At 38.5% G+C, this 25,018-nt stretch overlaps 1 protein-coding gene across 1 annotated transcript in view; it reads left to right on the top strand.

Moving 5' to 3' along the window:
• LOC582310 overlaps positions 1-23,548 on the top strand; it is a 48,960-nt gene extending 25,412 nt beyond the window's left edge. The window contains exons 12-26 of the mRNA XM_030973370.1: positions 648-894; positions 1,899-2,083; positions 7,462-7,645; positions 8,371-8,597; positions 9,274-9,481; positions 9,825-10,066; positions 10,871-11,306; positions 12,276-12,427; positions 13,209-13,339; positions 14,542-14,691; positions 15,295-15,457; positions 16,642-17,271; positions 19,229-19,540; positions 19,971-20,091; positions 22,044-23,548. Coding sequence (XP_030829230.1) covers positions 648-894; positions 1,899-2,083; positions 7,462-7,645; positions 8,371-8,597; positions 9,274-9,481; positions 9,825-10,066; positions 10,871-11,306; positions 12,276-12,427; positions 13,209-13,339; positions 14,542-14,691; positions 15,295-15,457; positions 16,642-17,271; positions 19,229-19,540; positions 19,971-20,091; positions 22,044-22,047 — 3,392 coding nt within the window. The 3' untranslated portion in view covers positions 22,048-23,548. The remainder of the gene's footprint in view (positions 1-647; positions 895-1,898; positions 2,084-7,461; positions 7,646-8,370; positions 8,598-9,273; positions 9,482-9,824; positions 10,067-10,870; positions 11,307-12,275; positions 12,428-13,208; positions 13,340-14,541; positions 14,692-15,294; positions 15,458-16,641; positions 17,272-19,228; positions 19,541-19,970; positions 20,092-22,043) is intronic.
• Positions 23,549-25,018: the final 1,470 nt, after the last annotated feature.

Below are 25,018 nucleotides of genomic sequence, written 5' to 3'. Positions count from 1 at the left end.
TGAATCTCGTTAAATTTACCATATTCCCCGTGTCGTAATATTTGTTTCATTTTTTACCCATGTATTTTTCTTCTGATTTTAGTGTATATCATATTAACAAGAAACGATTTCTTATAGTTTCGTGAATCTACGATTGCTTCTAGTTGGGTAAGTGTACATGAAAAACCACAAAATTATCCCACTCCCGACGCCTTACTTCATGCTTGCTGTATTGTGTTTGTAACTCTGTTCAACTCGTGTGTTTTTGTTATGTTACTGTCATTACGCATATCCTTTTAGCCAACCTATGCTTATTTAGTTTGTAAAAAAATAAAACCTTTCCTTGTCAACCCTACCCTCTTGTTAGTGTTCAAATGTAGTTCGTTTTTGTATGTTGTGATGGTGTAGATCGAGGTGCATGAGCGGGTAATGTGTGTGCGATGTCAAAGTTGGTATGAATCGGACAGAACAGGTGAAGTGAATGGTGGAGTTTGTGAGAGTGTGATTGCGAAGTTGATATTTTCACTCTTAACTGACTTATTTTCTTCCTTACAGGAAAAGAAGATATATTTTTTGAATAGCCGTTTGATACTGTAATAATTTGCATGTTCTATTTTCTTCTACAACCCTTTATTCCACCACCCCCCGTAAATTAATTGAAACCCCAGCGGCGCAGTCTCAAAAGAATGCCCTCTTCCAGCGGGTGGTAGCAAACTGGCAAAGCGTAAGATCCCCTAGTGCTAATATCGAGGTAACGATGACATTAACACCAGACACCGGTAGTGATACCATCAGGGGAAACAACCTATGGAAGATGGGTGTCTATGCAACGGATTCCCAACGAGCTGAGAACCCTACCAAGTATGGATACAGGCAAAACATACTCACTCAGCAAGCTATGATGACGCCTAGCTAGTAAGAAAATTCGCAATTTTTTAGATATGTCGATGTGTCACCATAAATCACGAAACATGTACTTATTCCTTATTGATGAATTCATGGGCATTGCTAGTCGAACAGGTGTTTTCTAATCTCCCAATATTTTGGCAATTGTTATCTTATATTCGAGTAGAGGTGTCTTGGTCGAGTTGATACGTCACCGGACTGTGGATCGCAAGGTCCGCGGCACTAATGTCCTTGGGCAAGACATTAATCTACATTTGCCACACTCAATCCAGGTGATGTGAATGGGTACCTGGCATGAATTAATTCCTTGAAATGCTATAGAGCGCCGTAATGGCAGCCATGTTAAAGCCAGGGTAATAATCGAGAGGGCCAGGAGTGTCATCAAGTCTGACAGATATGAGCGCTGTACAAGAACTCATGCAATAGTATTATTATCAGCAAGCTAGTATCAATGTAAGTTAATATGCACAATGTGCATTGCCTGAGACTGTTATACATTTATATTTTTACGCTCGCTTGCTAGAAATCTGGTTTACGGGAAAGGCATGATAGAAGATGCCGGAATGGTACACCTTTGGACCAAATTTTGAAAACTATGCTTCACTCTATTCACTTCGATATTTTGATTCATTGATGAAATAACTCTGAATTAACTTACATTGAGTTTTAGTACGATATTTACATTACTCTGTTTTGATACATTCTTCCATTCATCATGTTATTACCTACCATTTTGCCATGCTATAACCCACACCAATGAAGCCAATGGAAGATAAGAGTGCATATGTGCCAAAAGCTCATTTTCCTTTCACTGTTTATGGATGAATTTGTCACACACGCTCGAAGCATGAAGTACTGCGAAATTGCTTACTAATTACTTCGTCAAAAAAAAAAGATGCCTCATGTACAACGGGCATTAAAGAAAACCCTTCTTGTCTGTACTGAGAACAAAAGAGGGTAATACAACAATTACGACTGATTCAACTTTCCTTTCTTAAATTTTGCCATTACAGTCAGTATGGAACCAATCTCGTTCTGTCCGGTGAAGTTGATTTCGACACTAGACTTATGTGCGATGGACCAAACCCACACCCATACTTCTGCGTTGAAATGCGCAGGAATGAAGCTTCGTCCGTGGATTTTACCATTCCGATCAGTGGAGGCATCTTAAAAGTATGCAACCGCTTCAATTGCCAAGGTAACAATGCCTGTACATCATCCGATAGGGTCTAACCATTCTGTTGGAACCTATGAAGTCATGTACACTGAGATCATCCCCATGTATTCCATTACGTAATGTAATTTGAAGTCAAATCATATACATGCAATATAAATTAATAAAAGAAGAACACCTTACGTCATTTATTATTTCCAACTTGATGTCATTGTCTTGTAGTGTTATTGATATCTCTCCATGTTTTTTATTATGGGAAACATGAAGAGAGTATTCCAAAAGGTGCCAAAGCTAAATCTACTTATGACCGACATTGATTTATTTAAATGATTATGATCCCACCAGGGAAATATTTTTACGTAAGGTAAATAAAATTTGATTACAAATTTACGCGAAGTCGATTACGATTGTGTTCCTTTAAACCATGTATCATTCAGTTATGTATATGTATTACGATTGTTGTCGTCATTGTGCAATAATCAGAAAATCGGTGCAAAATAAGATAGACTTAACGTACCTAAATATTTTCAACGAATATTTATAGAATTGGCATCTAATGGAGTGAAATATAATAGTTACGCCATTCAGTCTCAATAGATATGTATTAGACATTGTGGAATTAGTCAAGATTATTTTTGATGTTGTGAATTATTCTCTGAGCTCTCCTGCTGGAGGTATTCACATGGAAGTTTGAGATGGAATCTTTATACTCTGAGAAGAAAGTATAATTTATGGAGGGGTTCGAGGAAACCTTGACCTCAAGTAAATGTGAATATCAATGTTTCAATAGTTTGCATATACATGTATTTAAATGCATGTTGACATGTGATTTAGTGTGTAAAGGCATGCTTTAGCTCGATCGCGATCTTGTTTGACACATTTATTATTTTGCTAATAACCGTTGCGTTGCACATGAGCCGTCATTTGCCTGACACAGGACTGGGTCAGCGATTGGCTCGGTTATTGACGCGCCTTCTGAGATGGATATCGTAAAAAAATGGGGTGGATGCAAAATGAAAAGTGCAATCAAACCTTTGTTTCACTGGCGCATGAACTATTGGCTTTGTATTGCACGGACACACTTGATTAGCGATGCTAATAATACAGTCGTGTACAACAAACATGAGTGATTTCAAACCCAATCATGTACTATCTAACTTTAACCATAAACTATGAGTGTTGATTGTAGCATGTTAGCTAGGTAGAATTACATGTAGATAAAATATTTACCACCTCCTAGTCTTCTTGTGTCTTTATTCAGGAACGAGTCAATTAGCTGCACAGTCTGGTGATACATTTTCAAGTGCAGTGCATGAGTCCAGTGTGAATGTATGAGTGGTCAAATTTCTTATTCTTTCTAGCTGAAGTGCATTTCCTCTCACCGGGAGTGTGTGTATATTAACAACAAAAATATGGTGGGGGCCGCAAGCTACCACGGTAGACCGAGAAACCTGAAATATTGTCATTTCGTCGGTCTCAACGATGCTCTCTTTTTTGTACAAAAGTTAATTGGAAGAGATGCAGTGTATATACCCGACCAGTGCTAAAACAACTACCATTTAGTCCAATCATAGTGAGCAGCAGCTGTGAACGGCAGCTCTCCTCCTCCCCCTCCCCTTCCCCGATAATGTTGACTTACCATATCGGGACAGTCGTCGATCAGTCACATCGTATTCGGTCGGCGACATAAGTTTACTTGTAATGCCTATGTCTAACATAAAACATAATATTTTGAGTTGAAATGATATTTCGAATACAATTCATGCGATTTTAAATCAGAAATTATATCGCATCAATGGCAAATGATGTAGAATTGTATGCAAATCATGTTGGCACATAGTTAACCTTTTTTTCTAAATGGAGTGATGCATTTTCATAAAGGGCGTAGCGAGGGAATTAAAATGTAAATGTTTCCCACAATGCGTGTAACAAAAACGCGCGCGTGCATTAAACTAACATAGGCAAACACAATTACTAACATGTAAAATAGGTGTCTTACTCTGAAACTAATGGTTGATGTTTTGATATTGATTTTCATGTTTATGTCAATGTTAAGCCTCAGAATGTTGTTTTATTGCATCCGCCAACTTTTTGATCAAAGTAAGGAAATATTGCTTGGTAATTGCATACGCCGCACGCACTGAATGCATTGTTGCACCGTTTGAAATGGAGCACCGTAACATCAACGAAGTAGAATGGACAAGATGGATGCAGCCTTCCACCTGCCTGAAGCATGAATGTTGGTGACTTGCACAAAACTGAATATTTTACCTGGTCGATGCTTTCTCTGTCGTCTTTGGTCTGCACAATGTTTGGACCAGCCCCCATTTGCTTCCCTTTTCCTCGTTCCAACCCAGACACAAGCGGCAATATTGCGGGTCTGCCGTCGGCTCGCTTCTCTAGTATGCAGTGGCTGCTGACTCCAATGTCAACTTTAGGAGCTCCAGGAGCAGCCCTAACAGTCCGTGTTAAGCTCATCGTTATGCCTGAGGCTGCAACCGACTACATCCATGGGTCGAGTCTGTGGCGGGTGGGGTTGTATTTGAGCGGCGAGCGAGATGGCGGCGGAGTTAGGCACCAATATGTTCGTCAGATCCTCGATGACTATGAAACGAGCAGAGAACTAACCGTGTCGTCACCCTTGATATTTGATTTAATCACAAACTTTAACATGGAAGGAGTTGGATGTGGGGACAAACGCTACGTTTGTCTTGAATTTGCAAAAGGGGATAGACCGCGACCCAACTTTAATCTACCAATTGTCAATAACCACTTCGTCGAGTGTCACCTGTATCGATGTCGAGGTGAGTGTAGGCCTACAGCTATTTTATTTACAGCGTCAAGGGCTATACATTTTTATGAAGATTGATCTAAATTTGTCATTGTCTTTAAAAATTTGTATTAGTGTGATTTAAGCCCGACTGCAATACAAACATTCAAATTGTTGTTTGTTTCTTCTTCAAAACAGTCCTATAGTACATGTACATGACTATAAGGTTTGTCGCTTTTCGATCGGTTATGTTTTAAGGTACATTAATGCATGCGACGTACTTTCATATAATATCATGTTTTATATTAGAATTAGTATCCCATGACCAGTGGCGTAACGTGGCTCAGTCATCGGGAGGGGGGGGGGGGGGGGGGACACCAGTCTTTAGTCTACTAAATCAGCGTATTCAATTGTTGTTTTTGTTTTTAGCCACGGCACCCTTTTAGGAGTTTTTGTTTGCTTTACCCCAATCTAAACTTCATCAGAGAGGATCTGTCTTCCTTCCCTCCTACACATAGTTGTACATATACCCGAGAGGGCCTATTGCCAGAAAATATCGTACCCGTATGCCAAATATCGCGAGCGAACGAAGCGAGCTTATTGTCAAAGGGGATGTAAATGTCCTAGGGATTTATTTTGCAGGGTTTTGAAATCTAGGGGTAGCCGTCTTGGTATCATGTATTAATCTTATATTATATTTCACCCACGTCAGATTCAAATCCAAGGCCAACCCGTGCTCCAAGACCAAGACCACGACCGAATCCCAATCCCGATCCTGTCCCCAACCCACGTCCCAATCCAGGTCCTCGTCCTGTCAGCAATCAGAACGATCACCTCAAGACAGCAAGACTTACCAACTTCCGATGGACCGTAGAACCAACAACATATCGAGATGCTGAGTCAAGCGACGTCAATATCCAAGCATGGATAACCCCATCCCCAACGACCGATTACATCTATGGCGACGGTCTTTGGAGATTGGGCATCTTCGGAAGCTCGTCACAAACTGGAGTAGGACGTAAAGTCGCCTATCGCAGGCAGATCCTGGCACGACGTGATGCCAGTGCACCTATGCATGCTGCAGCACCCCTCGAGTTTGACGTCGCTACACAGTTTGAGTTGTGGAGGGTTGGGTGTAACGATATTGGGTTTCTGTGCGTTGAGTTCGGTAAAGGGGACTCCCCCGATCCAAATTTTAATATTCCTTTACCTGGAGGAGGGGCAGTTGTTTCCTGTCAACGGGCCACGTGTCTCAGGGGTAGACCCAGCGGTTGGTATACTGCAAAATACATTGTATTCGGTTTCTTAGCTTTCGTTTGTCTGTAGTGAACAATATACAGTCAAACCTGTCTATAGCGACCACCTAAGAGAAACACAAAAGTGGCCTTTGTAGACAGGTGGTCTTTGCAGACAGGTGGTCACTAAAGCAGGTTTGACTGTATTTTATGTGTATTTTATGTGCCTGAAAAACAGGGACTTTCTGGAATGCTCTTCAGTGAAAGAAAGTGTGTGCGTTGACCTTTAACGTGCAGGATCGTAACTGACCGGTGTAATAACAAGACGATCGCAACCATTTTGGAAATATCAGCTCAAGGGCAATCTCCAATACCCTATTGTATGTCCCATACAAATCATGTTCGGATAACGTAATACGTTTTCATATTCGTACTTCTTCGCATGTTTCCATAGGTGACAGACAAGGACATTACAAATGCCTAAGGTTTATCTTTTGACATTAGTTACTTGATACACTGCAAGTGCTTTTGTTGGTTATCAGGAGCGTAAAACAAATTATCATTTCAATTTTCATGTAGACAATGAAACTCGTTAAAAATGATACTATGGAGCTTAATTATTGAATGACAAATTTAAATGGATCTTGAGTAATACCCTTACTCCATAGTTATAGTAATAATGATAATTGTATAACGCACTTATATTGCGACATCTATGTAGTACAAATATTTCGAGATGCATTATTTTTAGAGAACAAGACGTCTTATACCCCGTGATAAATGTTTGTGATTATTCATTTAAGTTATAGTGTAGACGTGTTGTTTCGTGTCGTATATTGTTCTTCACATTTAACTTTTTATCATAGGCCTACATCAAAATATGTACCTATCAACAATTATAAAATAATTATTGTTTAGGAATAAAAAGCAATGATGTCGCTCGTAAACTGTTTCGACGTCTTTTTGACGTGCACTCCGTTTTTATAATAAGCTCATTTGTAAAAAAGCTGAGCAACAAGAGAATCCGGACGGCTAAAGTTTAGTGAAATTGGACCAATAATAAGAGATAATGTCTAAAAATATTAACAATTTGGTCAGTGGATTGGGACGACGTCACGGACAACTCTCCCGTTTGTAGTGTACAATAATATTATCATTAATGTCTGTTTTTTCTATGGGTTCTCTTAATCGCGTATTTGAGATCACCTCAATTAGGACCCCAAACCAGAACGCAATGTGTTACAGGGGCCTAGGAGAAACTGTATTTCAATATACATCAAATTTAGTCAAAATAATGTAAGTCTGATATGAAAAATTATCGATTCAGTACTTGCAGTGGATTTAATATTTGCATTTATGTGAGCCTGCCTGTCTTCTGTTTTTGTTACTGTACGTAGCTGTTATACGTGATACCGCCAAGTACACGAGGATGGGCGCTCAGATAGACATGCCTTCAAGTGGAAACCAGATTGGTGCTTCACTTACTATAACCCCTGCGTCTGATACCACTAGAATCGTTGGTGATGGACTGTGGAAAGTTTCAGCTTTCGCCAGTAGAAATGCTCAAGGCACAGGCACTAGGTGAAATCACGGCCCAACATTTCTATTAACCCTATTGATAATGTTCATCAGATTTAAATCATACATGTATCGATCCACTGGAGTTTATTTGTTAAGGGTTTTTTCAAGTCGGCGATGAAGACCCATCTGTACGATAACTATTATTGGGCATCCACCACTAAAGGGTATAATTGTCGTTTTAAAAATGTCGTTTAATAGGCAGATTAACATACGTTATATATTTTTTTATATTTTGGTTTTGTTTACTTTATGGCAATGTCCCCCATACTGATATTCGTTATACAAGGTATATTGACCTCGCAAAACAGAGTGTTTGCCGAATACGGCGAGAATATTAAATGCTACATAGGCTTTATGTCAGGTTGAGACTCCCCCACCCCCTCCCCCGGCGAAAAAATAACTAAATAATAATAATACAAATTATGAAAGAAAAAAGAGAAAGTTGAGAACGAACTCTTGTCTTTTCATGATTGAACGAAAGCTTTGTGAAAGTTTTGAAATTGCATGGGCAAAAAAAAAGTTCTAGGCCCCGTCTTATAAAGAGTTGAGATTGATCCAAATCAATCGAAAATCCTTTAATCAATTGCAAGTTTGCAGTCTCCTATCTCCTATGTACATAGTTGTCTTTGAACTCAATCGCAAATAATTAACGATTAATCGCAAGTTTAAATAAGATAGCGTCCTGAACTGACTGTGTTTTCTTATTACTCTGGTCGGATTCGTAGGAACGGCGAAGTAAGGAACATCCTTGACAGACAATCACTGCGTGCTCCTATGGAAGCTGGTCGCGAAATGACTCTGAATGGCGAATTCGATTTCCCCCGGAGAGCCGATTTGGGTTGCAGAGCTGACTACCAGTACCTGTGTTTCGAGTTTGCTAAAGGAGACCGACCTTCCATGACATTTGAAATGCAGTCGAATACCATGTGCCGGGAACAGACGTGTAGCGGTGGTAAGCTCAAATAAATTCCACATTTTGAGTACTTATGTATGCTAATGTTTTACATTTTCCCCGTGTATTTCAATGTTCTTCTTACTTACAGTTTGTCATTTTTTAGGTCTCTGAATGACTATCCATTATGAATATTACATCTTAATGTCATTACTTATTTTTAAAAAAACATAAGGAAATTTCCCATCTTGTTTTTTACACAAATTTCCCGTTTTCAAGCTAGTATGAGGCCACAGAGGTTTACGATACTCTATAATGATGCTAAAAGAATCACAAGACTTAAAAGTAATGGGTCAGCGCGTGGTGTGGCGTGAACAAATGCAGCGGGTCAACATTTATGTTGCGAAATTTGTCACCCGGTGAAGTAAGGGTTAAAACAGAGGTGATGAAAGCCACCTTTTTAGGAGTCATATAAATATGGTCTATATGGATGATTCACTTTGGAATTTAAACCATTTAGCTCCAGAGAAGTGGTTTGATTATTCTTCTGAAAGTAGAGTCTATTATTTTGAACATGAATTCCAATCCTCTACATGTAGAAGGTACTTGTACATGTGGTGGTAGCGCAGTAGAGTAGAGTGGAGTAGAGTAGTTAGGTTTGTAAATCAATCTTATTCGTAATATTTTTAATATGATGATGATTATTATTATCATTATTATTGTTATGTGCCTACAGACGAGCCCTCAAACAGGGGCAACGGGGGCAGCTCCTCGGGGAAAACCGCCAGGTACACCAATATCGGCGCCTCACTAAGCAGAAGAAACACACGTGTGAGCGCCACTCTAAGTGTGACCCCCGCAGAGAATACGGACATCATTAGCGGCGATGGACTCTGGAGGGTCGGAGCTTTTGGCAGTGCAAATTCACGGGGCGAAGGACGAAGGTAAGTGTTCAACAGTAGTTCTTCCACCATATGCTGTATTCTTAAAACCTAGGTACATTTTTGGTATGCCCCACTTCAACCGAATCCTATGGTATATTTTCTTGAGCTATCCAAAACTTGAAACATTTGTTTTTTCTCAATGCTTTTTTAGCACAATTAATGAACCACAAACTGAGAATTCCAAATTCTATTCAAAGTTCATTCTTACCCCTTACCGAATTCCTATGTTCGCCAGCTGTTTCTTTCTGTTTTAGAATATTGTATAGCAGTTCTTTATTCTTTAAGTTTTTAATTTCTGTTCGAAAGATGTTTTAACCTTTCCACTTACTCGTTGCATTCACAGAAGTGGCGAAGTCCCGGACATCCTCGATTATCTTGGCAGGCGCAAAACTCTCCAGCCACCTACAAGACGGGATGATAACATCATGGAGCTGTCTGGCTCTTTTACTTTCCGTGATGCCGATCAGCTGGGCTGCAATAATGCCTACCGCTATTTATGTTTTGAGTACGCTAAAGGAGACAATCCATCCACCGAATTTTCCATGTCGCCAATCGTACTCTGTGAAGAACAACAGTGTGACAGTGGTAAGCTCACGGGAATTTCATATTTTGTGTTTGTAAAGGTGATCATTTGCATGGTATGACAGGGGCAATTCCGTTTCCGGCACTTTTACGGGGAGGTAATAACTCACTACTGTCGAGATCACGGCCGCACTGTACTAGTAGCATCCCCTGTGGCGCCATCTCAGTTAAGCTGTAGCAGTATGGTCCAAAACTTGTTGCGCTGTTGGTTCTCGCATCGAGTCCTCTGTCTGCAAAGTGGAAATTGGGCATTGAGTTGCGCTAAGGGGAGAAAGTTAATCAGTTCAGTATCGCTTTAAGGGTGTTCTACATGCACATGCATCATCGTAGCTTTGAACGGGTTCACGTGACGAGATAGTCCATAATCTAGGCTTTTTATTATCAATTAGGTGATTGTTTGCTTTTATTGAAGAACAGATGTATATAATGTAGACATGGAGTGATTTTTGCTGATGCTAATGACATTCATGTCGTTATGCAGATATTTATTTATAAGAACAAGAGTACAACAAAACAATTTTTTTTAAACAGGAAATGCCATAATTAAATCATGATAACCAATGATATTTTGATAAAACATGTACAAAAGTACAAAATTATTCTCTAAAACTATGCCTGTTTAAAAAAAAAAAGGATTTTTCATATGAAAAGGTATTGTTTAATTATATAAGATATTTTACATTGACAGTTAAGTCGTTATGGAAGGAAAAGTAGAGGTAGGTGTCATGTGCACAGATTACCCTTATCTGTTTTTTTGTTTATGATTTCGGTGTACGTTCTTATGTACTTTTTTTAATGTAAATACAGGATCGACGGGCGGACACGGAACAGGGGGATCTGGTACCAGCGGAGGAAACAATAATCGTGGTACTGGCAGTGGTACTAGCGGTGGTACTAGTCCTAGCGGTGGTACTAGTCCTAGCGGTGGTAGTCATGGAAACGGTGGTAGTGGGTCAAATGTAGAAGACAACAGGAACAAAAATATTGACATCACTGGCCTAGCATGGGCGCCTGAATTGTCTCGTGGGGGGTTCTTTGACTCGGTTGAGGCTACTGTTAACCTAGACGTGTCTCCTGGATCTACTTTCGACGGTACAAACTTGTGGAGGATGGGAGTTTTCGCGAGTGACGACGCCCAAGGGACCAGTCGTAATGACGAAGCCCCCCAGGTCTTAGATATGGGAGACAGATCAAGGTCCATTGTATCAGGAAGGCCCAATACTTTCCAAATAAGAAATCCCAGGTACGAATCATTGATTTATATTTACTGTGATTTAAAAGTCATTGGTGGGTTATATTTAGTTTCAAAAGGCTTATGATATGTATTTTCATTTGCTGAATGTTTTGCAAACATTGTCTGATCATCAAATAATTTTATAACAAATTTGGCGACCGCAGGCTGAAATGTCGGCGAAAAATGTAAATTTAAATTAAAGAAAATAAAGTGATTTTTTTTTTTAAAATTTCACTCAGTGATGTTTCTAAACCTTTCTTTCAAAAAAAAAAGATAGGCTGCATTGTAGTCTATTGATATATTTTGATCTTAGTAATGATTACCAAGGTCTTGGATAAAAGAAAAGATACAGGGGGGTAGATACAGAACGAGAAAAAGGGAAATAGAGGGTATAATGCGTTAACATACTGCCAGAAATTAAAGCTATTTACCCTTCACTGTCTGCTAATTTTTGTTTGGACCAGCTATTGCGTTTTTACCAAACCTGATAAAATTAGTACAAACATGAGTAAGTCTTTCTCAACCCTCATTCATCAGGAATCGTTGGTAATTATATACCTCATTATTAGGCCTAAAAAAAGAAAGATGTTATATTGCCCTTTAGGTGCCAAAACATGGGTCGGTCGGTCGGAAATCTTTTTATTAATTTTTGTTTACCCCCTCTTTGGGCTGATATTCTTCAGTTTTGAATGCTTTAATACATTTTTTTTCTTCAAAAAAATGGTAATTTTTTTTTTAAAGCCGACCGTAGATTTCAAGATTTTGGGGTCGGTCGCAAAGGGCAACATATTTTTTTTTTTTTTTTTTTTTTTTTTTTAGGCCTTAGGTAAAGATAAAAAAATGTCATAATTTGGTCAAGTTCTCTTGAGCTGAATTGCTTAACAAATAGCTTTGAAATAGGTAGAGTTTTAACCAACAAGTGGTTGCCCAACTTAATTTATCTCATATGTTGAGTGTACACATTTCTTCCTCCTGTAGAGTAAATATCTCAGATGCCGGATGTGACGGAAAGCGCTACTTGTGTCTCGAGTTCGGCAAGAGCAGTCGTCCCAACCCGCCATATACCATACGAGATTCGAAATCAGACGGAGGCACTAGGGTATCCTGCAAGGTTCAGCAATGTAAAATAAGTAAGTCCTCGTTTTATTATGAATATTTTTTTTTCACGAAGAAAACTCTTCACTACTCTACATACGTTTAATATAAATGACAGTGAGGCATTGCAGTACACACATTTATGCTACTCGTAATGTCGTAATGTGCAAAAGAACTGTTTAGGATGATCTTTTTTTAAATCAACCTGTAAGTTGAGTTCTGGTCATGCAAGCGCGTTTTTAATTATAGTGTATTGATGCAATAGGAAAAGGTTGATTATGATTATGTGGAACATAAGATTTCGTGTATATTTTGAAGGTTTGGAATCATCAAAATGATGATAAATTGACTCAGTGATACTTCAGTCATTTCCTCTCATGTTTCGAACATGACGGCCTTTTAAGAGCGATGCATTTCAAAGAATTTCAAAGAATTTCTTCTATGATACTTTCACAGTAACATAATTGGATGAAAAATTTGATAATAAGTTCTCATCTTCACCAGTAGTGAACGTTGTCTCTATAACTACAATGTTATCTGTAGGAGATTTATTTCATCGTGATGAACATATACTTTCGTGGTAGTACATCTGAAGCCTCTGAAAAGGCGAAATGAGAAGAAAAAAAAAACGTCTGGATTATGTATATTGTGTACTTCTTCAACAAATTGGCAGTAAGAAAATCCATACACTGACAACTATGAAACGTGCGTGCAGGTTCGCTTTAATTTAGTTTGTACTGTTCTTCAGAGGGAACTTAATAAAAATCAAGGTAAAAGGTAAATGCAAAAAATTTATTACATTATTTGATTTGACAGCACCCAAGATTTTAGTGAACAGCGTAAGGCCTACAAGCAGCGAAGGCATTGAAATACGTGAGGGAGAGCAAAACGAAGTCGATTTCGATGTCCTTGTCAAGTACAACCGTGGTGCCAGTATGGGCATTCGGGTAAGCCCATTTTGTGACGCATACTACTCATTGCTTTATGATCGTACATATTTACAGATGATTTAAAGCACTAGTTTGGTCATGATGGATTACACCTCCCTGCATGGTCACTGGCAGGTGATTTTCTCATCAAATCAGCTCTCATGAGAAAAAGGGACCAAGTAGCTACAAGTAGTGCAGTCCCACTTTAAGATAAAATAGATTTAAGAGAGAAACATATGAAGTGATTTTTTTTCATTTTAAAATATCAAAAGATCCCATATTGAATTTGTGTGTGCAAGGTGCAATATGAGGTATTTGCAACTCAAAAATCTTTTTCTAACATCATATAAAATGTTGGCGAGTTTCTAGCAAAATTATTTAGTTTGTTGTATAAGAATCCTTATTTGAAACACCCCAAATAAATAATATGAATGCACTTCTTTTTGGAAGCAAATTTTACCGTGGGATATGTCCTAACACGGGCTCAGGGACCCCATTATGATCTTCTCAAACAATTATTGTGTCTCTATGCTTTTCTGTCTTAAGCCAATTATTGCTTCATTTTACCATATCCCACTCATGAATATGAGCTAGTAAATATCATCCTTATCCAGATCAGTTATTCAGAACAAACAATGAAATGTTCTTCATAATTATTCACAGTTTCTTAGCATATCCAGTATTCATTGCAATACTTGAGAGAAGGTAACGCATGTCATTTCCCCCCAGATCTACAGTTGCTTTGTAAATCCTACATATACTTCTGATCGGTGGATTCTGAATCCCTGACATTATCGACAATTTCTGAACGCACAGATTTTAATTGTGAATTCAAATTTTTACGAATGTCGTGTAATGAAATTGTCATTGCATACACTCGGCGCACTTTGCACGCAAATTTAAATGTACTCCAAACTCTTTTACTGTTTGACCATCGAGATTAAGACCTTTCACCGTGAGATACTCCCTTATTTAGTCTTTTTAGAAAGCGTCTTATTGGCTGATTAGCTGCCGTGCGGCAGTCAACAATATACATAATATATTGCATAACATATTGTTGAGTACTAATACAATAGTACTATGCCATTCACCTTAGAGAGATCGTGCATGGTATATAGTTTGATTAACATAAACTACGGAGCATTCAATATCTATATAATCCTTTTTCGCCACTCTTTGATACTTTGATGTTGCTTTTTTAATGACTTTCATGCCTGCAGGGTCGGAATCTATGGAAGGTCCAGGCATGGGGCTCGGCGACTGATAGAGACACCGAGGACAAAATTTCTCCCACCGATCAGATTTTGGGCGACTTCGAAAGGGATACCGCAGTAGACATGGGATCTGAGAGACCCGAGTTTAAGTTCCAGGTACTGCTATACACGTGGGTGTGGGTTCGTGTATGTGTGAGGGTGTGCGCGGATATGGGTGTGTGTCATGGATGATAAGTGGATCGTAGCATGTGTTTGGATCTGTGCACATTCTACATTCTATTAACAATTATCAATTAAAAAAGAAATAGAACAAACCTTTGATTTCGAATTTGTTTTTAGTTGGAGGTTATTAGAGAACATTAATTCAGTTTATTTGAATCAAATGTTCATATCGCAGTCATCATAGCCTTGTCAATATTCATTCTTCCTTTACATTTTAGATTTTCACTTTATCATAATTACTATTATCGTTATTATTATCATTAGGCCTACTATTATTATCATGAATGTATTATTAATATTTCTTATTTTAATTATTCTTGTTAATTATTTATTTCATTGTCGTTATTATAATCATTAATATTATTATAATTTCTGTATTATATTATTTTTTTTTCATAATTTTTTTTTTATTGTTATTGTTGTTACTATTATTATTATCGCTATCATCAGGGGCGGCGGAGAGTTTTTTACGTTGGTAAGTGTATAATTATGATACATAATATATATCGTTTTCATTATTAATGCTCATACTTTCAGAGACTTTCACATACAATCGAAATGAGGCCTGACGTGAAATGTAAGAAAATGAAGTTCCTATGCGCCCGACTCCAGAAGGACCGTCCACAACCTGACTTCAAACTGATGGCAAGAGATAATAATGCCGATAACCTCATGGGTTGTGTCAAAGTCCGATGCATTGGTAAGATTCAATTATTTGATATATATTTTCACTCTTTAATACATCAATTATGTAATACCGAGTTTCTAAATGAGTATTCGATTGGCGTAAAATGTGTCACGTTGCACTCAAGAATTTGGTATACGTGCATGAGCGTGTGATGTAACAACCTTTTTTTGTTTGTATAAAAGCATACGATCATAGTGAATTAGACTACGCATCTCGTGTCTTTGTGTGTACCCATTGTTTCCATTGTCGTAGCTGCCCACATCTTCGAAAGGCTTTTCACACAGGGGTAAAATTCATCATATCTAAAGCTGATTATTTTTAAAGAAAATTTTCCTTGTGTGAACGTCGTTTATACGATGTTCGGACAGATACAAAGTCGCGATTCATACGCCGGTCAAAGCAGGATGCAGATACGAACCCCGTATCTAGAGAGCAAGACATTTTGTGTGGGAATGGATATACGTCCTTTACTAGACCTGCTCTTTAAACGCTCAGTAGGGCCATTGCACATTTACGAGAAGTGAGTCACTGCTCGTAAATGCGCAATGGCCCTACTGAGCGTTTAAAGAGCAGTGAATCTCGATTAACCGCACCGAAATTTTCTGTGTGTGAATGATGTTGTATCTAAAGCTGATTAGTTTACAGCTCTTTAGAGAAATCAGCTTTAAAGAATTTTACCCCTGTGTGAAAAGGAGGGGTGGGGGGGGGGGGGCTTACTCTAAAGGAACAAGTACGAGTCCTGACAGGGATCTGTAAAGATTGCATGAGTTACACAAAGGGCATCATTGTCCTTATAGTCTGATGTGTTCAACACTAGCCATATATTACTATGAAAATTAATGGTGTTGTGATATTTTACGAAATATGAGGGAAAGGCTCAGGTATTTTGTTCTATACGTTACCGCCTAGATGACAGGTTTTAGTATTCCTAAAATTTGTAATCTAGAAGCCCTACTATAGCTTGGATCAGATGAAGTATGAAGGATAATGATAATGCTAATGTTGATTATTATATTGAATATCCCATGAAACTTGTCAACATTTGGGACACAATATGCCTTCGGCTTGTCCATAATGATTTGCAATTGGTGTTTTCCACTTGATGAATCTGTATGTAACGTAGCTTTGCCTGATTTATGATATCGTTTCAAATGGTCTGTACTTCATCATGATTAATTTATGCTTCTATTGAATAGGTGTTAACATGACTGCTGATTTGCTCTCTACCTCAACTCCCTCTCGTGGTATTGTCCATCCTATTCCTCCTGTGCACCCTTCTCCTACCCCAAACCCTTCCAATCCAACAGCCGAGGCTAAGCCACAGTTCACAGTGTCGACCATTGGAGTGGTTCGCGTCCCTTTCTCAGCTGTTCGATCAGGTCGCAGTAATGACATGACCCTGGACATCAACGTGGTCTACGACAGGGCTACCACTACCGATATCACCGGCAATCCAGGATGGGCTCTCGAAGCATGGGGCAGTCCTAAGAAGAATGGCAAGAAGGCCAAAGTTTCCCCTGCTAATCTCAGACTGGGATCCGCAGCTCGACAAAACTTTGAACTAGGAGGTGTGCTCAGATTCAACAGTATTCCTTACGATTTTGATCTGAATGGCCAGGCATGTGGAAGTACCAAATTCTTATGCATTAAGATCTCCAAAACTGGACCTGGATTCACCCTGAAGGGCAAACCAAACAGCAAAGTCTTCACCAAGTGCAGTCCCTTGGCGTGCCTTCCCGGTGAAAACGAACCCGCCTCAACAGGTGGTGGTGGTGGCGGTCATGGCGGTGGTGCTATGGGTGGTGGTGGTAACTCTGGCGGTGGTGGTAAGTAAAGGTCAATACCCAGCCTTTTTAAAGGCTTGTTCAGACATGACGCGGCAAACCGCCCACCGAAAGTGGTGCAGGCGGCATTATGTTTTCGGGTTGATCGTCTGTCCGTCTCGCTTTCTCGTTAACACGATATCTCAAGAACCGCCTAAGGTATGAACTTAATTAATAGTATACCGTAATAGGAATACGATCTGATAAGAATTTGGGGTATGAAGGTCAAAGTTCAAAGGTCATAGGGTTCAATCTCTGAAATTACAGGTATTAGCTGTGACATCACGATATCTCAAGAACTACTTGAGGTATGAACTTCAAACTTGGTGACAATATGTATTACCATAGGACGAAAATCTGATTAGGTTTTAGAGTATGTAAGTCAAAGGTCAAATGTCATAGTCGTTAGTTGACATGTAATTATAGGCTTTTGTTTTCATCAATTTTTGCACTCTCGCAAACAATGCCACCTGTTCATCCAAGCGTGAACATATACCACACAAAATTGGTACCAAATGATTTGGGATAAAACACTCTTTCATAAGGTGTATAATAATGTACTGTTCATAGATGATTTTTAAAACAATTAGCAATTTTCTAGGTGTAAACTTTTTTTTGACTCACACGGTATATTGTCGGTCGGCCGACAAGTCTCTCCGCTGTGACGACTTCGAGAGTGACTACAACTAAAATATTTGTATTTTCCTGAAGTTTCACTTTCCTATAGTATCAGCTAAAGAAATCAGAGGTTTAAAATTTTCGGGGAAACTAAATTCAAACAAGGTTTAAGAGTCAACAACGGTACGACGAATCGTTTTCCTTTCTTTATATTGTGATGAAACGCCGAAAAATCCGCGCTTCGCGCGGAAGGAGAAACTTAATTAAGACGAGTCGAGAACGTTACAACGAATGTCAAAGCTTTCGCGCTTCGCGCGGGAGGGGGAAACTGAATTCAGACACAATTAATAGGACTTATTTAGAGTAAAAAACGGTACAACGAATCGTGTTCTTTCTCTAATAATTTGAGGAAACGTCAAAGCTTTCGCGCAAGAGGGGAAACTGAATTCAGATGAATAGGGCTTAATAACAGTCGAAAACGGTACGATGAATCGTCTTCCTTTCTCTATATTGTGATCAAACGCCAAAAATTTCGCGCTTCGCGCGGAAGGGGAAAACTACATTTAGTCGAGTCGGGAACGGTACAACGAATCGTCTAAGCTTCCGCGCTTTGCGTGGGAGGGGGGGGGGGGGGGGAACTGAATTCAGACAAGGATAAACAGTCGAGAACGGTACAGCAAATCGTCTTTTTTTAATAATAATTTAATGAAACGTCATAGCTTTCGCGCGGGGCGGGGGGGGGGGGGACTTCATTCAGCCAAGGATTAACAGTCGAAAACGGTACAATTAATCGTCTTCTTTTTCTAATAATTTAAGGAAGCGTCTAAGCTTCGCGCGGGAGGCCCATAAGGAGCGCGCTTTTAAGTGATTCTCTTGCTCACTACCGCCCCTTCCTAAAATAAGATCTTAGCTCCGCGCCTGCATTAAAATATATAGCTATGATGCTGACTAAATTGAAGAAATAATTCGTATATTTATGTCGTTGAGGAAAATGACAATTTTGCGCATATGCAAGTACTATAGATAGTACATAGGAAAAACAATTTAGCCTTCGGCCCCAGGTTTATAGTGTTGAATTTGTAGATATTGGACATTTAATTTTGTCGGTAATTGGTGGCTAGTTTTTTCGGTAATCGTTGGCCTCTACACCCCCCCCCCCCCCACTGAAAAAGGTCTAGCGACGCCCCTGACTGTAAGTAGAATAAATTGTCATGTTGAATATTAAAATGTCTCTATGAACTGCCGTTTTGTCGATGGGATTTTCTCACCGGGGCTTTTGATGCCTGTAAAGCACTGGATAACACTGAATGAGAACGGTCTTTTTGTTATTGGTGTTGTGCAGGTCAACAATCATCTGGTCCACCTCAAGTGACCCTACTCAACATGAATGTGAACTTTGATCGGTACCCTGTGTCAGATGGCGATGTACCAATTACGGCGAACATGGACCTAACCTCTTCCCCTGAGTCCGGGGTGCCTGCTGGCCCTAACCTGTGGCACGTTGCTTTCTACGGTAACTCACAGAGTGATGGTTCGGGCCGCGACAAACTCGGATACACTGGCAATGTTCTCACACCCAAGCAGGCCAAGACATCCCTTGTCCCTGGCGGTTCTATGAGTATCAACGGCATCCGCTTTAATTTCAATATGGGCGGTAAGACATTTTTTCAAATTTTCAAATATTCATTTTTAAAAACTATTTTAAAGTTTATCTGTGTAATGTATTTTTGTGTGTTGTATCCCCTTGAAGGATACAAAAGGTTGTTGTGATTGGTCAAACTTTAATTTGGAACTCCGTGATTTGTAGGGTCTACACACACGATATTCAGCACAAGTGAGTACGCCCCTAATCAAGAGTATATGAAACTTTTGCAGCCTTTGCATTCCACACTTTTCAAAAGGGTACAATCAGTTTTGATTTGTCGTATATGGACACAAACACATGTGTGGGTATATAATGCATACATGGGCCTAGTACATTTTTTAATCATCGCTTACATTAATTACATCAGTAGTTTTATTTGACTGGGGAAAGTTAAGTATGTAACCTACTGACTTCATCTGACTTTTACCCTTTTGTACAGCGATCGGATGCCATCCGTATAACTATCTGTGCACAGAGTACGGCAAAGGAACTAGCGACAGGTACGAGATGATCTATCCACAGAGTGGAAGGAGAGTCTCTTGCCAGTTGCAACAATGCAAGTAAGTAACTTTGTACTTTAAAAATCACCAAACAATGTTTTTTTCTGTGTTTTAGAACTAGATCCAAGTCGTCATAGTATATTCAAAATATGAGATTCTAATGGTACTTATGTAAAGAAATTTTGCAAGTTTCATACACTCTCAAGTGACATAAGGGCGTCTTGTGAGCAGACCACTTGACGCAACCGTATGCGCTCGCATAAAATAAGGCTCTTACGGATCCCAAGTCTGACTTGGGTCTCGTGTGAGGCCCACAGGGAATTGTTCATGGGTGAAATCGGTTATGCTACGGTCACAAAGGTTCGTACGAACAATAATTTCGTACGAATCTCCCTGTTTTTTCCATTGTCTTCCCGAATTTCCATTGTCTGAAAATCGTTCGTACGGCGTTCGTAAGGGCATTTGTGACCGAGGCTTTACATGTCGCTTTTCCAATGGTTGTTTTTTCGAAGCTTCGTTCATAATTTTATTTTACTAAAAAGGGTTCTTAGCTCCGAAAATGAAATGGGGAAGGATGAACCCCTATTCATTTTTCGGAATTATAAACCATATTACATTTCTGTGTTTATAAACCCTTTTCATTTTTCTAAATTACAAAATATATTTCATTTTATATATTTCATGTATGGAATGTTTGGAATTATAAGCCCTATTTCATTTATAAACTCCCTAGTATGTGAAATTTGTGTTTTAGAATTATAAACCCTCGGAAAAGTGAACCTTTGGAAAAAACCGAATAATTCATGTGAAACTGACCCCACCAAATCATTCGCAATCAATAGTTCGTATCACGTAATTGTTTTGTTCCTTATTAAGCATCATTTTTTTTGTGGATGCGTTTTTGTTTAGTTTTAATGTCTTTAAATCGTAATTTAATCCCAAGATCTATATGTGATGTGAATTCCCTATTCAGGGCTATCGGGTATTTAAGTCCAATATCATTTTAAAGTATTTATTCGTGTTCTGGAATAAACATCAATACATCTGATGGTTGTTGTTTGTGCATTCGGTAGGCCTTTTATGTCAACGATGGATTACGTTTCTCATGAATCTGTGTTAAAGGTAATACAAAGTTTTGGGAAATTTTGAAAATTGGGTGGATAGTGAATCTTTACAATTTTGATATATTTGGATGCCCCTGGGGATGAATTATAAACACTAAAAAAATTAGCCCCTAAAACACTTCTGTTTTCGAGAAAAATTAAATATAAAAATTTGCCGGTGCTCCCGGTAAATTTTGATGAATTTCAAATAGCGCCTATGGCCGTACAATGGTAGCTGCGACCATGAAAATCTCAGAATATGTAGTTGTGATATATAATTTCCAAACGGAAATAGCTAATCGGTCGATTTTAGTCAAGAAACATTGTTTCATAGCTAAATTAATATCTTGACCTTGAGAGGGAGCTATACAACATAAAGAGTTTACCTGTATTATTTATTATTTCATAACTTTAGACTCAATTTCAACCGCGACAACGATCAATGAATATTGTAGGAATGCATATGCTTCCAATATGTTAATTTGAACCAAATTCATGACCCCATACCAAAACTTTGTAGTACCTTTAAGGTATAACTTAATCAATTAACTAAAAACAGCAGTTGGAACAACAACAAAAAATCAAAGAGAGATACTACTGAATAAGTATGAAACAACACTTCGTAATCCATTAGTACCTGCCTTCATAGTAATGTTGAATTTACACCCAACAAAATAAATATTAAAGAAAATTATCAAATAGAAAAACGACTTGAGAGGAGTAAGATAGAATGTTATGTAACGAGATTGTTACCTCTTTTTGTGTGTTGTCAGGATTTTATGATTTGGTTAATTCAACGTTTTAATTCCTATTTTAATATGTGATATAGACGAACATGATTCTTTGATCTTTAGCCTTTCATTACCAGCTCTCTCTCAATTAAAAACTCGTTCTCTTCCCCCTTTACAGTTAGCAGGAAATAGATATCTTTTATTCGGATCAGACGTTCACCAGAGGCTGTCAAGTCATCTACCCGTACACAAGACTTATAATTAGTACTACTTCTTAGTTTTCCCTTTTATTTACATCTTTTGTTGTTGTTGCTCAATGACGTATCAATCCGATGAACATCAAGAATACTGCATTTGAAGAAAAAAACTCGGGCTAAAAAAAAGGAATCGAAATTCTTTTTTCCGTTGAGCGATTACACAGTCAGTACACAATGAAGTTCAAAAGAGGTGCAGTTTTCTGTTGACAAACTAAATGCAATCCTTCAAGTTGATTTTGACCTATACTGTACATACAATCCAATCGCTTTTTATTTTAATCAAATAAGTTATATATAATATGTAATCATGTTGCTGAGCTCCTTTGCTTGCCATTAAAACATTTCTGGGAAGCCTTTTACGATAATATACACTAAAATGAAGAAGAAGTAAAAATGATGTAAATATAACAAATTCATTAGATTTGCGAAATGAGAACAATATTAAGGAAGAATTGTAAGAGTATGACTGTCTATTGTACTTGCAATCTGAATAGGTGAACATTGTTTGATATCTTATCGTCCATGTAGAATAACTAAGAATATTGGTCTTATAATAATAGCTACTTCATATAGACATGCCCCAGATGATATTCCTGGCTTTTGACCAAATCTGAGTATAATCGTACCTCCAATATGAAATGTAAATTTGTATTATTCTTGTATATAACAATAATCATACTCGGTGTTCTCATTTTGATTTGAACCCGTTTCGAATATCAGAAGACCTCTCTTATGATAACTGCATTTCTTAAAACCATGTCATGTGCTTGTACTTTAAGTTTATTAACCGTCGTTGATGGCGTATCTAGAAATTGAGTAACAGGGGTCAAAATGTAGCAAGATGACAAAAGCGGCACTACATGCCGCCCTCCCCTCCCATGACCCCCCCCCCCCTTTCTGAGGCATACGAAACGCCATATTTGCTGTAATGAGCAGTCCAAACGACTACCGGGGGGGGGGGGGTCTCTGCGTTATGTTGGCTACACTGCCCTTATAAAAATGCAATGGTAGTACAGAGTCATTATTCAAAAAAGTGCAGCACGTGCCACAATTAGCTGTTGAATGGCATCAGATTAGGTAGACACCCGACAAAAGATTATATCTAAATCTCCCTTTTCATTGAACTTGAACAAAAATTAAGTTTTAACCTCTGTATTAATTGTCCTTTTTTATGTGGAATAACCCACAACCCTGGGAGATTAATGTTTCAGATTAAGTTGGAATCCTGAACATTTTCAATCCCTCACGTAGGTTCCGTTGTAAGTATTACAATCAATAAGCCATGATTCAAATATCTGTCACATGTTTAATCATATATCAGTCATGTATTGGTTTTCATGTTAACCAATTTCAACTGAAACGAGTGTGCCTGTAAACGGACGAGCGCCTAAAATGAATTAAACTACATATCCTTTCCCTCAACAAAGCATCATTTTACATTTTTGTGTCATTAATTAACGTTGTCATTTATCTATTGTCTATTGTTTGGTAACCTTAAAGATAAACTTTAGTACTGGTAATGCGATTGCATTGTGAAAGAAAAGGTGTGGAAAGGATCAGAAACAGTTGATCATGTAGCATGTAAGTATTGGTGTGCACTGCAAGGTTCTGGAGTCATCAAAATCATAATAAATTTAACCGAGTCTTGGTAAAGTAACAAGCACTCACATAGAAATCTATATATGGGACAACACACATGGTGTCGGGGCTAGTACTACCTTGATTTCCTTGACTTTCTATGCTCATTACTCAGCCAGTATACATTTTCTTCCAAAATTGTTTGGCACATGTCATTTATTTGTAATCTTGAACATTCAGTGTAAGTTTCGTTTGATTCTGTGAGAATTATTTTTTTTTTGTTACCAGTACTGGAGTTTATCTTTAATCCATGGCCTCAACGTCAAAGTTTATGGAAGGCTATGATTACATCAACCAAACACACAGGGACATGTGTACTAGCCCGACGATGGGTGAGAGTGGTTTTAGTCGATAACCTCGACCTCAGTCTTAGTGGTCGCAACTCTGGGCCCGTAGTACAAAGCGTTGCAATAGATCGTAGGTTTGATCTTTGCGAGTAGTGATCAATACTATCAATCGCAAATATGGAATTCAAGATCACTTGCTAAGTTTTGTGTTAAGGGACCACAGACCGAGCGTCTAGTGACAGGTTTTATAAGGGTGCATACATTTTCTTTTTTCGTACCCTTATATATAATTTTCAGGAGTAAAGGGTTCATTTGTAATCTGATCCATATAAGAAGACGGGGCTCCATCTCATAACTAGTTGGGATGGATTTGAATCAGTCGCAACTCTTTATAAAACACTGCCTAGGTCTTAAGAAATGTGGTTGTGTAGTCTAGACGAGTGTGGTTGTGTGCAGTGTGTGAGAGCGGTGCGATCTTTATTTTTCTTTTGACAGCACAGCATCTCGAAACTACTTGTATAATGTGCGTCGTGCGTGTGTGCGGGTGTGTGTTGGTACGTGTGTGCCTACGGGCATTTGCTTGCAACAGTTTCGTAATTATTTTTTTCGATTTTTTTTTTTTTTTTTTTTTTTTTTTAAATATAAATTATTAAACTTATTACAAACACGAATCAACAAAACGAGCTCCGAAGGTAGGATCATAGGTCTACGTGGGGGGGGGGGGGGGGGGGGGGGGGGGGGGGGGGCTAAGGGACCACATCGACGGTGTGATATCTTCCAGTTTCCCTATTTCATTCAATGATCAAGATCAAAGTTATATTTGATCGTACGATTCTCCCCACGACCTTCTTTCGTCTAGTTATTTCATTTTCTATAAATACTCTCCATTTCACCCTCGCATTGACTTACCTGTCAACCTTAAATCTTTAACGTGTTAAATGAAATGAATATTGCAATATCGCAATAAAATA

Source organism: Strongylocentrotus purpuratus, unplaced genomic scaffold, assembly GCF_000002235.5.
Source record: "Strongylocentrotus purpuratus isolate Spur 01 unplaced genomic scaffold, Spur_5.0 spur5_scaffold_6, whole genome shotgun sequence".
Classification (NCBI taxonomy): domain Eukaryota; kingdom Metazoa; phylum Echinodermata; class Echinoidea; order Camarodonta; family Strongylocentrotidae; genus Strongylocentrotus; species Strongylocentrotus purpuratus.
This window is presented reverse-complemented; position numbering and strand designations above follow the sequence as displayed.